The sequence below is a fragment of the Notolabrus celidotus genome, chromosome 4, assembly GCF_009762535.1.
Source record: "Notolabrus celidotus isolate fNotCel1 chromosome 4, fNotCel1.pri, whole genome shotgun sequence".
Lineage (NCBI taxonomy): Eukaryota > Metazoa > Chordata > Actinopteri > Labriformes > Labridae > Notolabrus > Notolabrus celidotus.
The window spans coordinates 37,382,653-37,395,871 of record NC_048275.1 but is presented as its reverse complement, the minus strand read 5'-3'; the positions used below and the strand labels follow the sequence as shown (position 1 = coordinate 37,395,871).

The 13,219-nt window shown below is 40.9% G+C and overlaps 1 protein-coding gene across 3 annotated transcripts in view; it reads right to left on the bottom strand.

Annotated features, from left to right (window-relative positions):
* shtn1 (shootin 1) overlaps window positions 1-13,219 on the bottom strand; it is an 85,882-nt gene that overhangs the window by 36,648 nt on the left and 36,015 nt on the right. For all 3 annotated transcript variants that reach the window (XR_004631006.1, XM_034681740.1, XM_034681741.1), the window contains exon 4: window positions 11,703-11,797. Coding sequence is in view for 2 of the 3 variants with exons in the window: in XM_034681740.1 (XP_034537631.1) it covers window positions 11,703-11,797 (95 nt within the window). In the remaining variant the exon portion in view is untranslated. The remainder of the gene's footprint in view (window positions 1-11,702; window positions 11,798-13,219) is intronic.

The following is a 13,219-nucleotide window of genomic DNA, read 5'->3' as shown; positions in this document are numbered from 1 at the left end:
TTGTCTCACCCTGTCGGGAATCTATTCCCCATAACTACCTGCTAAACATACATTATCTCACTTATTACAAACACGTTGGTAAAAACATTGATTAAAGATTATTTCATTGATTTAAAGTGATTTATGCTTACAGTTTTTACAGATAGTAATAGTAAGTTTCAGTCAAAGGGTTGGTGACGCAGATGAAACATAACATTGAGGATCAATAGATATGACTGATGACAAGTCAATCAGTCAAATACATGGATTAGTAAAGTTTATACAGTAATGCGTTGCTCCACTATTGTTTTGCCTTTCCTTAAAGCTGGGGTTGGTAGTCAGATTTAGATCCACTTTTTGTCATACTGGTTAAAATGATCTTTATGTCCCGATGGTAATCAATACATAATGTGTTCTTAAAAAAGAGGTAAAAAGGGGCGCTGGTGGCCTAGCGGTCTAAGCGCGCCACATATAGAGGCTACAGTCCTCGTCGCAGGGGTCGCCGGTTCAATTCCCGGCCGGTCGACTATTTCCTGCATGTCTTCCCCCACTCTCTACTCCCCACATTTCCTGTCTCTCTCCACCTGTCCTATAAAATAAAGGCAAAAAGGCCAAAAATATAACTTTAAAAAAAAAAAAAAGAGGTAAAAAAAAGCTGCTATCTACAGCCGGAGTAAACCTGGGAAAACACCAACCAATCCCTGCCATCAGGAGCCAAATGATGAAACCAATCAAATCCCGTCCTGCCGTTCTGCCCGCCTCCTGCAGAACGTACATTTCATGTTTGTTTGTGTTTTTAACTTTCACTATGAGAATGTTTTGGTGTTTTCTTACCGCTGAGTGAGACATGAGTTGACGTAGTGCAAAACACAAACCATGTGCATGTGAGCGGGGCGTCGTTTCGGAGGAGCTCGGGGGGGAATGCTACATTCAAATTCATGCTAGCTTTCCATGACTACCAACCCTAGCTTTAAAGGGACAGTTCAGGGTTTTTGAAGTGGGGTTGTAAGGTACTTGTCATTAGTCATGTTTACAACAGTCTTGTTCAGTGTCCATACAACCAATACTTTTATTCCCAGTATGAACATTCTTAAAGGGATATTTCTGTGTTTTTGAAGTGGGGTTGTATAAGTTTTATGTCACTAGTAATTGTATTAGCCACAACGGATGATGCTCAGCTCGGCCCCTTTAATGAGAAACTTCAGGGAGAAACAGCACGCAAGCTAGGCCACAGTTTCTAGGCTACAGTTTTGTGCAGATGAGACCATTTAGCTAACTATGAAAGATCAGAATCAGAATCCTAATTACTTTCTTCATCCCAGAGAGGGAAATTTGGACCCAAGCACTCATCTCGGTTTAGGTGTATGCTCTACTGTTTGTTTTTTCTTCCACTTTCTCAAAGACCATCATGTCATCTCCTTATGTAGCTTTTAGTCATTTTTAAATGTATAGTGACATTTGTACTTTTCTTTTCTTTTTTTGTGTTTTCATTTTATCTTACTTTATTTATTTATTTATTTTAATCTTGATCTTTTTAGGGAGCCTTTTCAACATCTGGTAAGGGACTACAGATGTTTACTATCCTTTTGGCTGATTCTGGCATACTTTAACTCGAGTGGTAGTGTTATTGTTGTTCCAGATTTTCTGTATATATCACGATAAAATGGTTGTATGAATTTTTGTGAAAGTCTAATTTTGTGACAGTATTTGTCTGTGTTTTATTTAATACTCTACAAATAGTTTTGTTACTTTCTTTACTTCACTGGGAAAAAAGAAATAAATAAAGTCAAGCTGATTTTTAAAGTTTAAAGTAAACGGTCAGGACGACAGCGTATCACTGCAATACCTCTGAAAATTATCAGTCAGTCAGTCTGTCAGTCAGTCAGCTGCAGCAAGGTGACAGAAGAGAGACGCAGCATTCAGCTCTCCTCAGAATACAAAATAATTTCTCAGTTAATTTACTAGATTTATTAAAAAATCAGCCTCAACAATAACACTTAGACGTCAACAGTTTCACTTCAGGAGATAAATACCCATCCTCAATACCAGAGTACAGCCACACGAACGACTCTGAATGCTCAATTCATCGCACATTCAGCACACGTTTCCTCAAAATGACATGTATCCAACAAAAATGACAGTCTGCATCTTACCTGGCCTTCATTTTTCAAATCTGCATAGAGTGACAAGCATGCTTTGTATTAAAGGAGCGGAAAACAGGTGAAGGAATAAGTTAGCAGAGCGACGGACAGGGCGGATGAGATGTTGTTGATTTCTGCTTTTCTTTGGCCCTGCAATCAGTCATAATGGCAGGACGCATGCGAAAGCAATGATAAGGTGTGAAAAAAGCAGACATCATTAGAGGAGCACAAGGGGACGGAGATAAAGGCAGTGAATATCTCTCCTTTTAGACGTAATCACAGTTTTTTGATGTGACGTGTGTTTGCATCTTACATTTCTGTGCATCATGTTTTTCAGTGTGATTATGACTTCTTACACGTATTCCTCTGAAACTCTGCAGAGCCTACATGAAGCACACACACTTAATACCACAATGGCCAATCGGTTTCTTAAAGTTCAATCATTAGACAATCATGTGTGTATCAATTAGGGAGGCAGCCGCTAAGTAACACATAAATGAAGCCTATGGAAAGGAGATGGATGCCAATTATGCATGGTTCTTTATGTCATCCGAAGGAAGAAAAGTGGCTGGATAGAGGAGGAGGAAGAAGAAAAGTCGGCGAGGCGAGCCATAAAAGAAACATTTATTAATGGCATCCTGGTGGGAGCAGATTGCAGCAATTCCATCTTTTGATGATGCCCTTCAGACTGCATCTTCTTCTCCGAAATGCAATCAACAACACATAACACGCATTCTTCTGACAATAATCTACAATTCATGAGAGATGTGCGTAGAAAATGACATACTAAGACAAATCAAGGCTGGCACAGCACCGGGGCTAGCACTCTGCAGAGGTCACCATTACCAAGTCTTGGCCCCGTCATCTTTCCTTTGATCAAACATCGACAAAAATACAGCAAACATCAGAGCTACGTTCTGGTATGACTGGTTTTAAATTGGTTACACCCATTTGTTAATTCAAAATGTTAACAGCTAAGAAAGAGAGGAGAATGTTAAATCCTTTCAGAGCGGCCTTGGAAATATTTGTTTCTCAAAATTACTATCATCAGGAACAAAAAATTAATATAGAGCTCCGTCCGTCTGCCTCTCTGTGGCATCACAGACTCATGCTCTCTGGGTGCGATTCATATATAAATACATGAAATGCTGTTACAACGTCAGAGCTGTGACTTTACAAAGTCTCCTAAACACGACAGAGAGGTCAGGTCAGACCGCCAGGGTCACAACACTGTTTCAACAACACCTTGTTCTCAGCTCTCATGTTGATGATGAACAGATTAAACCGTATTAAGTTTTTTTTTTACAACTGAATAAACACTAAAATCAAAAGTATTACACAATTATGAAAACCTTACACTCAAGGAGCAAAACATTGTCCCAGATCTGCACCACTAGAAGCACAATGTCACACTTTCTGCAAAACAATACACACAGTGATTTACAAACACTAAACACACTTGTTTACATTAGACACAGAAGTATATCATGATGTCACTTCCTGCAATTCCAAATCACTGACTGTCACATGACCACACCTATGAGCCAATTGGTTAAAAACAGCCATCAGGTGCACAAACACATGTTTGTTTAATTGTAGACACACCAATCAGGTTTAAGCACTATAACAATGCAGCAGGTGAGTTCACCTGTCTGTAACTGGATCCAGTATTTGATGTTTGTGTGATATTTGCTGAGCTTACAGTGTTATGAACATTACTGTAGTAGTGTGAAAAGTGGGACATGTTTGGTTGTGATTCTCAATGTTGACATGTTGACTGATTTGGGTCTATAGATAGAAATAAATGATATGTTCATCAGTCTGCAGTGTTGGTTTTGTGTAGTGTTTGGTGAATGTATTGTATATTTCTCTGTGTACTTCACTTACAGGACTCTGATCACTGAGAAGTAGAATATAAAGTATTTTAGCAGCAGCAGCAGTGTGTAACTGCTTCAAACAGAATGAAGTCATATGAAACGTGTGTTTACAAAATATGGTTTTGATAAATGAGTGTAAAGTTTTTACAAGAGTGTTTCATTGTGCAAAGGATCTGAGGTGTTCTGCTAGTTGTGTGTGGTTGTGTAAATTGTGTGTAGTTTTTGACAAAATGGGCCCTGTTTTCAAAATTGTGTTTAATCTATTGAAAAAAAACTGTAATAAGTCACAGACAGGGCTGTGTCACAGACAGCCCTTATTGCAGAGGTTGCGGGTTCAAATCCAGCCTCGACCATTTACTGCATGTCCTCCCCCACTCTCTGCTCCCCATATTTCCTGTCTCTGTTCAGCTGTCCTATCAATAAAGACAAAAATGCCCCAAAATATATTTAAAAAATAATAATAAGTCACAGACAGAGGTGTGGATATGCTCCAGGAGAGGGAACTCGATGCCTGAATGTCTGCCCCCTCAGAGCGGTCTGATACAGCCTGATATTTTATCAAGGCGGGCACAGGGAGTGCCTGGTTATGGATAATGTTTTATATCAAGGAGAGGAGGACAAAAATAGAGAGAAGAGACCAAATACATCAAATAAAGCTGGAAAGAGAAAAGTGACTTAGACTGCCCAAAAGCAAGCTTTTAGCCGGAATATTCTTAAGAAGAAATAGATTAACTCCTGCTGTCAGACCACAGGCAGGAGAGTTTATTGCTGCCTCTTAGCCGCCCTGTTCAGAAGCCTGATACATTAGATTTTCTGAGGCCAATTCTTACAAAAAGTCAGCAGGAAAAGAAATGTGACACAAAATAATCTCCCTCCCACATTTCAAGGCAATGACAATTCATCGGATTTGATTCTGTGTCATCAGTTGCTAAATATTCACTTTGCAAACCCTGGAATTTCAAAACCTGCACATTTTTATCCATAAGTAAACACTTCAGGGGGAAATGTCATGTTTGGCGCGCTCTGTAAGTCTTATGTGTTTTGATTTGAAAAGAAGGTCTGCGTGTTTTTGTTCATGCTTGGGGTTTGTATTTATTTCTTTTAAATGGGCAGAAAATCACCTTCCTACCACGATGCAGCGGACTCGTCTCATAGATTTAAATGTCTGGATCATTCCTGCTCTCCGTTATTTGTAGATAGCAGGCACAAAACTTAAAGATCTCTGAATGGATATGATAATTATCTGTCAAAGTTGCTTATTACCTGGCTCTCGTAAGAAGCTTGATTCTGATTGGTCCAAACCCCTTGACGATAGTTATTAACTTTCACTAACATGAGCAACACCAGAGACAAACTGATCACACGTCATGTCAAATCAATCCACAGAAAAGAGTTCAGACACATTTAGCTTCTGCTTGTTGACATCACAGACCGAGCGGAGCAGGTGAGAGAAACTTCAGGTTAGTGATCTCTACAAAGAAACTTAAACTATGAGCGGTGGTGATGATAGCAGCAGGGTTCAAAGTTGTGACATTTGCCTCGTTATTTTTATAATCTTTAATCCATGTTTTTACCAACGTGTCTAGAACTTAAGTTAGGAGCCGGGTAATAAGCGGGTTAATGTACGGTTAGGGAAATAGAATCCAGACAGAGTGAGCCAAGACCCTGCGTTATCCCTGACATGAACTGCTATCCAACCTGTCCTCAAGCATGAGTGTAGCCTGAAAAGGAGGTTAAACATAAAATATAACATATGATGTCTCAAAGTTACAGTAAGCAGTTAGTTTGATTGGACCAAAGCTACACGGTTTGATTTATTTTTTTTGAAAACTCAGGTAATCCAATAAATCCTCCAGTTTGAGTTGTTGAAAACTTCTGAGTAGGACCTGAATAACTCTGATCCAGAACGTCCTGATCCAAGCCAGGAGTGTGTCTAAACTTCCTGAGTGATGTGACCAAGGTGGAGCACTGACTTATGCAGGAAGGGCTTGAAGTATTTGTGCACACACACTCAGATTTTGAGCATTTATACACCCTCTCTATCTCCAATAAGCTTCTCTACTCTCACTATGAACATCAAACTGATGATACAAAAACTGGCACAACAGAGGGGAAGATTTAAATCTTCTAGGTTTGATTCTATAAGGACTCAAAAACAAGATGTTTGTCCATGTCAGAGATTGATGTCCAGAGAAATGTTGGATAGTGTGCAGGAGTTTGCATGCAATTTTTAACAGATGCATTATTTCCCCATGAAATACGTAGATATGTAGATAGTTGAAGTATTTTCCCACAATTCAACGTACCTACATGAAGAAGTGTGCTGCACACAGAAACAAAGAAAACTACAAGCGGCATGTTGCAGCACGGTCTAAATAGTTGATTCTAACCACAGAATCACCTCAGACAAGGTAAAGCTACTTCTAGATTGAGATTAGGGGTGGCAAGCCGGATCCTAAGGAGGGCCCCTGGCACCCTGGCCAATCCTGCATGCACGCCCCTGATGGCAGCAGTGGCTGGATTACAGGAACAAAAAGGAGAAAAAACTTTCAAGTAGGTCACACATTGGGTTTTTTCCCCACTTTTTCCTTTGTGTGAATTTTGGCACCTCCTGTGGATGAAGTATGTAGCATGTAGTCCCATTTACAGCTGTGATCATCCAGATTCTGTAATCTAAAATAAAGGGCTGTATCTGTATCAGCTTGATCTAATCCAGGTTCTTCTCCTTTTAAAAAAAAAAACAGAGCAAAAACAAGCTAGATCACCGGATCCTCCAAATCCAGTTCATCCTACTTCAGACTGAATCTTTAGAACAACAGGTGATCAGTGGTGGATTAAAAGAACACATTCTGTCATGACCTTCATCAGAACATGTCCTTGCTGCTCTGTTTTCTCCTCTGTTGTAATCATGTGGTCTTTGCTGCAGCTTTTCTGACACTCTACAGTCCTCATCTCTTCTCATCCAGAGTTTGGGTGTGACACTCTTCAGAAACATTATACATAAAAATCTATATCGACATCATCTGTATGACTTCTTCTACTGTTCATAAATGTGTTAGAGATAAAGCTGATGGTCTGTCAGGATCTGCTGTATCACAAGATCGTTCTTCTTAAATGGACCTGGACCATGAGCTTTTGGGAGAGGACTCTGTTGTGTAAGGCTTTTAAAAATAGTCAGACCCCATCAGTTTGTGAACTTAAAGGGGACATATCACGCTTTTTTCATCAATATATATTGGTCTAAGAGGTCCCCAAAACATGTCTTTAAAGTTTATGCTCAAAAAAACACTTTGAAATCAGATTTTGGCATGCCTGAAAAGTCCTCTTCTTCATTCCTCATCAGAACACTCTGTTTTCCCTCTGACCACGCCCCCTCCGGAAGTGGATGTGCCTCGCCTCTCCAGCACGTTGATCTAATGTTTACATGTTGGCTGAATATACACGGCTGCTCAGAGATCGCGTTACTTCAACAGTCTGAATCTGATCCTGACGGAGAGGCGCCTGTAGCAGGACCTTTCTGAACGATTGGTCATAGATTTAGTGTTTCTTGTTGTTTTATTTATCAGTATGCAGACGTGTGTCTTGGTACACAGCTACGAACATGTAGCTATGTGGCTATGCTAACTAGCGCTAGCACTTATCCATGATAAATAAAAATCATCCACTAGATCTTCAAATCTGCAGACGTGGGGAGTAAAACCGACCTCTGCCAGAAAGGCAGCAGGACCTTTTCTGAAGGATTGGTCACAGATTTAGTGTTTCTTGTTGTTTTATTTGTCAGTATGTCGACGTGTGTCTTGGTACACAGCTACAGCTACAGCTACAGCTACAGCTATGAACATATAGCTATGTGGCTATGCTAACTAGCGCTAGCACTTATCCATGATAAATAAAAATCATCCACTATATCTTCAAATCTGCAGACGTGGGGAGTAAAACCGACTTTTGTGTTTATTAAGACAGCCTACAACTAGCATGCCTCCCTCCTAAGCTCCTTGTTAGCACACATTTGTGCAGGTAATGAAAAACGGAGGAGGGATTCAGTATTATTTTATACAGTCTATGGGCTGAACAAGCTTCGAGCTCTGACTCCGTGACAGACTGGATATTGTTGTTACGTAACAAAAACACGGAAGTCTGAAACGGCTGGTTTCACACACATTTACAGAAAGGTGGAGAAATCAGAACAGGGGCAGAATGGATTTTTTTCATTCTCGGGGGGTTTGTAGACATGCCAGGGAAACATATTTCAGGTAAAGAACCATTAAAAAGTCAATTTTGCATGATATGTCACCTTTAAAATAAACACCTTTCTGTCAAACACCCCTCACCACATGGACCATTTAGGCGGTTACGAACGGCACCAAATTTTTTTGGATCCCAAAGATTCAGAGTGAATCCCTGAATGTGATGTGTAATGTAAATCCACAGCTCGACTGTAAACTTCTCTGCTCACTTTTACTTTGTGTTAAGAAGTGTTTCTACTAGAGTCTGACCCATAGACTGTATAATAAATGAACATAGTATCCGTGACGTCACACCCATCTGTTACGAGGCGCTGTTTTGCAGCCGATCGCTGGCGGGAGCCATATTGGAAATGTTGAACTCAACCTAACTTCTATGGAGCTAGTGTGAGGTAAAGAGGCGGGCCTTTATCCTCAGGGTGCCTGACTGTCATCAAGTCAGCCGTGCCCTTATTTGGGCAAAAATCTTAAATTTATTATCTTAAAAAAATAACGAGTTATAATAAGGTAAGGTAAACATGGAGGGAATTCAAGTTCACTTGTGTTCTTTTCTTTTTGATCATGCTACATACACACATAGTTTGTTACACATACAATCATGCACAAACATGTTATGGACATGCTTAGGAGAGATGTCAGAGTGTGGAGGCTGCCATCAACCAGCGCCACCCGAGCAGTCTGGGGTTCAGTGCCTTGCTCAAGGGCACCTCTGCAGTGCCCAGGCAAATGGACCAGCACCTCTCCAGCCACCAGTCCACTTGCCAAACTTTGTCCACCCTGGGATTTCAACCGGCGACCCTCTGATTCCCAAGCCAAGTCCATATGGACTCCACCACAAAATCCACCTAAATCCACCACCCGTACAGTGTGTGCTGATAGAGAAGTGAGCAATTAGACCTAAACTGTTTTTTGAACCAGACTGCAAACATGTTTATTTCTGCTGTAAAGATCGTCTTCTTTGAATGGGTGTGTATGTGGTTTCTGGTGTTTCTACAGCCAGCCTCTAGTGGATGCTCGAGGAACTGCAGTTTTTAACACTTCCTCATTGGCCTCATATTTATAAGAGTGGAGGTTGCCACTTGATCTGACCTCTAGATGTTGGGAAATATTCCCATTTTTAAGCACTCTACCTTTCAGTAAACAATATTTTGAGTCTTAAAGCTGGGGTTGGTAATCAGATTTAGATCCACTTTTTGTTATACTGGCTAAAATGATCTTTATGTCCTGATGGCAATCAATACATGATGTGTTCTTAAAAAAGAGCAAAGAAAAGCTGCTATCTACAGCCGGAGTAAACCTGGGAAAACACCAGCCAATCCCTGTTTTTTGGGTGCCAAAATTTTAAACCATTCAAATTCCGTCCTGCTGTTCTGCCCGCCTCCTGCGCGTACATTTCCCCGGCGTGTACTCCAAGTCCCCGTCTCCTGCCTCTGCTTCCCCTGACTCTATTTACTGCCCCTCTCGCTCGACCTCGGGCCTGTCCCCTCTGACCTGATGAGGTGCTTTGCTCAGGACTGTAGTCCGGATCAGAGTCTAAAAAGCTCTCACCACGGGGGCTCTGACAAGCAGAAGAATGAATGACATTCAGTAAGTCCTACAGAAAATGTATATGTACTGTAGCGTCTGTCCGGACGCTGTAGGGATGACGAGCCGGTTCGTGAACACGTTGAGTTTTAATAACCGGTCACTGTCGGCCGTGATCACGCCAACCAACAAAACAACAATCAATGTTTGAATGAATGAAGAACTTCTCCTCTTGTCTCTCCTCTCTCCAGCTCACACACTCTACACCTCTCCTGATGCCTTCACTGACTGTCAACACTGTAGGAATTAAGAGCATCTACACTGAACACGTTTAACAAACAGTAGAGCTGTTACAGTATTATATATGTGTTATAACTTTTCTCCTGATATCGTTTCACCAGTACAACTGGATAATGCTAGCATGATAGTTGTGAGCACTAACAGCAGCCATGTTTGTTTGTGTTTTTAACTTTCACTATGAGAATGTTTTGGTGAGGACCGGTTTTGAATCAGTCACCATCATATGGTCGAGAATCAGCGGCGCTCGTGCATGTGAGCGGGGGGGCGTCGTTTTGGAGGAGCTCTGAGGGAGGAGGGGAGGGGTTAGATGGAGTCATGAGGAAAAGCTACATTCAAATTCATGCTGGTTTTCCGAGACTACCAACCCCAGCTTTAAAGGTTGCACATTTTGTGATTATTAAACGTGTAGTTAAAATGTAACAGGTGATCAGGGTGCTTTGGAAAATTCAGAGCATAAACGGCATCAAAATAAAGGATGTTCCAAAATGTTCACAGTTTCATTGTAACTTATCTCTGTGGTAGTTTGGGAGGGGGCACCAGATCCAAATCTCACCTAGGGCAACACACCTGCTTGAGCCGACTCTATTTCTGTCATAGTCAGAGTTTATTTTCCAAACACATATCATAGCCCTTCAATATATTTATTTATTTATTTTCAGACTTCAAGCAGGTCAGTTGTCTCTCCTGGAAGCTTGTGGAAAGTGATGTTTTAGATCAGCGGCTAGGCCAACCTGTCATTTACCTTTATGTGAGTCGAGTCAGGGGTGAAACACCACGATCCAGTTTCAATGTAAAGAAGAAAAAAACAGTCATTTGAAAGTTTAGTTTGTGTTTTGTCATGAATCTGTTTGGTCTTCCTGCTCTCAAGAGAAATCGTTGTTTTAAGCTTCGGGTGGAGATTATAAATCTCAGAGGCTTGACAAATCAAATTTGAAGCAGGAGTATTGACCAGCAGCCCCGCCAGGATCCCTCGTGGTCATTTCAGCAGTAAAAACCTTTCTTTTGAGCCCTGTAAGATGATGAAAGAAAACAAAGGGGAGAGGAGGACTGAAGGCTTCGAGACGGGAAGAAAAAAGGCCTAAAAGTCGACCTTCACCATAATTCTCCCTCAGCCTCCCACTGCCCAAAATCTGGTCCAACCAGGTGGACTCTGAGAGCTTTTGTCCAGAAATTGAATGAGAAATGATTACAGTGATAAGCTCAACACCAGTGGGCTGCGAAATGACTATGTGCCAGGCTCCCCCACTCTCAATCACAACTCACATTTTAGCAAGGACTCCAAAAAAAGTGTGCTCTGAATCAAAAGAATCCAATGCAATTTCAGACACGGAGACACGGGGACAGCAGCAGCAGCACTGCAGACCGCAGAGTGCTTTTGATTGCAGCATACAAATTGAGCGTGTCAAAGTGACTGTTGACTGAATACACTGATCACAGAGAAATCTCTAATAACTGATTTGACGCTGATGTTTTTATTTAGACAAACATGTTACAAATCAACTATTCTGATCCGTGTTGTTTCATCTCAGGAGAACATTTCCTCGGTTGTTAACATTATTGGACCTGAATTTGACTTGAACGCCGGCTTAATAAGAAAACAGGAAACACAGACGGCATGATGGGGAGGGGGAGCTTACCTTGGAGGCCAGGGCTTCAGCACTCTCCCTGCATGTCCTCTCGATCTCTAGGTTCTCCTGAATGGCAGAGACCTCTTCAATGACCATCTGAGAAACTGGGAATCAGAACAACAAACACGAAGAAGGATTAGAACAAAATCAAACTACAGGTTTAATGAAGGACACGCATTTCAACGACAGCATTTAGTTAGTTTGTCATTTTCAACTATTTAGAAGAACGCATGTTGATAACAAAAAGATCAAAACAAAGTGTAAACGTGTTAATGACACAAAGGATTCATACCAGCAGGCTACATTCAGGGTTCAGTTATCAGGTCTTATTACCCGGATCTCTTACTGATCTTCCAGCTGTGTAAGATGCTTGATTCTGATTGGTCAAAACGCCTTGACGATGGTTATTAACTTTCACTAACATGAGCAACACCAGAGACAAACTGATCACACGTCATGTCAAATCAATCCACAGAAAAGAGTTCAGGCACATTTAGCTTCTGCTTGTTGACTCCATAGACCGTAAGGTGAGGTAAAACCATTAGCTTCAGTTAGCATCAAAACAATGTGGCTAAATCATAGACTGTAAAAAATATGGACGTAGTATCCGTGACGTCACCCATCTGTTTCTGAAGAGCTGTTTTGAGACCAATCGGCTGCGGCAGCCATATTGCTTCTGTCGAGCCAGTGTGACGTAAATGAACTGCAGCTTTTAACACTTCCGCATTGGACTCATATTTTTAGACCGGAGGTTGCCGCTTGGGCTAAACGCTAATTTCAGTTAGCATGCTAAATCAGCAGGTTACGGATGTTTACATATTGGATCCTGTCCATCAATATGATGAAGGAGTGGAGCAGGTGAGAGAAACTTTAGGTTAGCGATCTCTACAAAGAAAGTTAAACCATGAGCGGTGGTGATGATAGCAGCAGGGTTCAAAGTTGTGACATTAGTTTCTTTTTAAAGGTGTGTGAACCACAGAGCTCAGAGAAGAAGGAGAGCTGAATGAGGACAGTTTCATGTTCAATCCACCACAACAGGCAGAGAAGAATCCATCACCATGGAACGATCACTGACGAGGAATCACTGAGACTATTTTTAAAAACTGTAAACATAAATCATTTAAATCAATAAAATAATCTTTAATCAATGTTTTTAACAACGTGTTTGTATTTTAAGTTAGTAGCCAGGTAATAAGCAGGGTTTTGGGGGTTGGTTGATTATCAATTTTTTTTTTTTTTTTTTTTCTTTCTTTTTTTTCTCTTTCTTTTTTTTTTTTTTCTCTTGTCTGCATATATATATCTGGTTTGTGTCATGTTTGTCACAAACTGTCAAATATTAATGCAATTTATTCTTGCAGCAAAAGAAAAGAAAGAAAACCTTTTTCTTCTGTGCTTGTGACTGTGTGCATGCAACCATCACCATCCCTCTTAGAACTCTGGGCTATCTTTTATTGGCAGCTAATATCATGTTCTGTAAAAGAGGGCGTGCACACCTAGGTGGGCCAAACAATTTTTTTTTTTAAAAA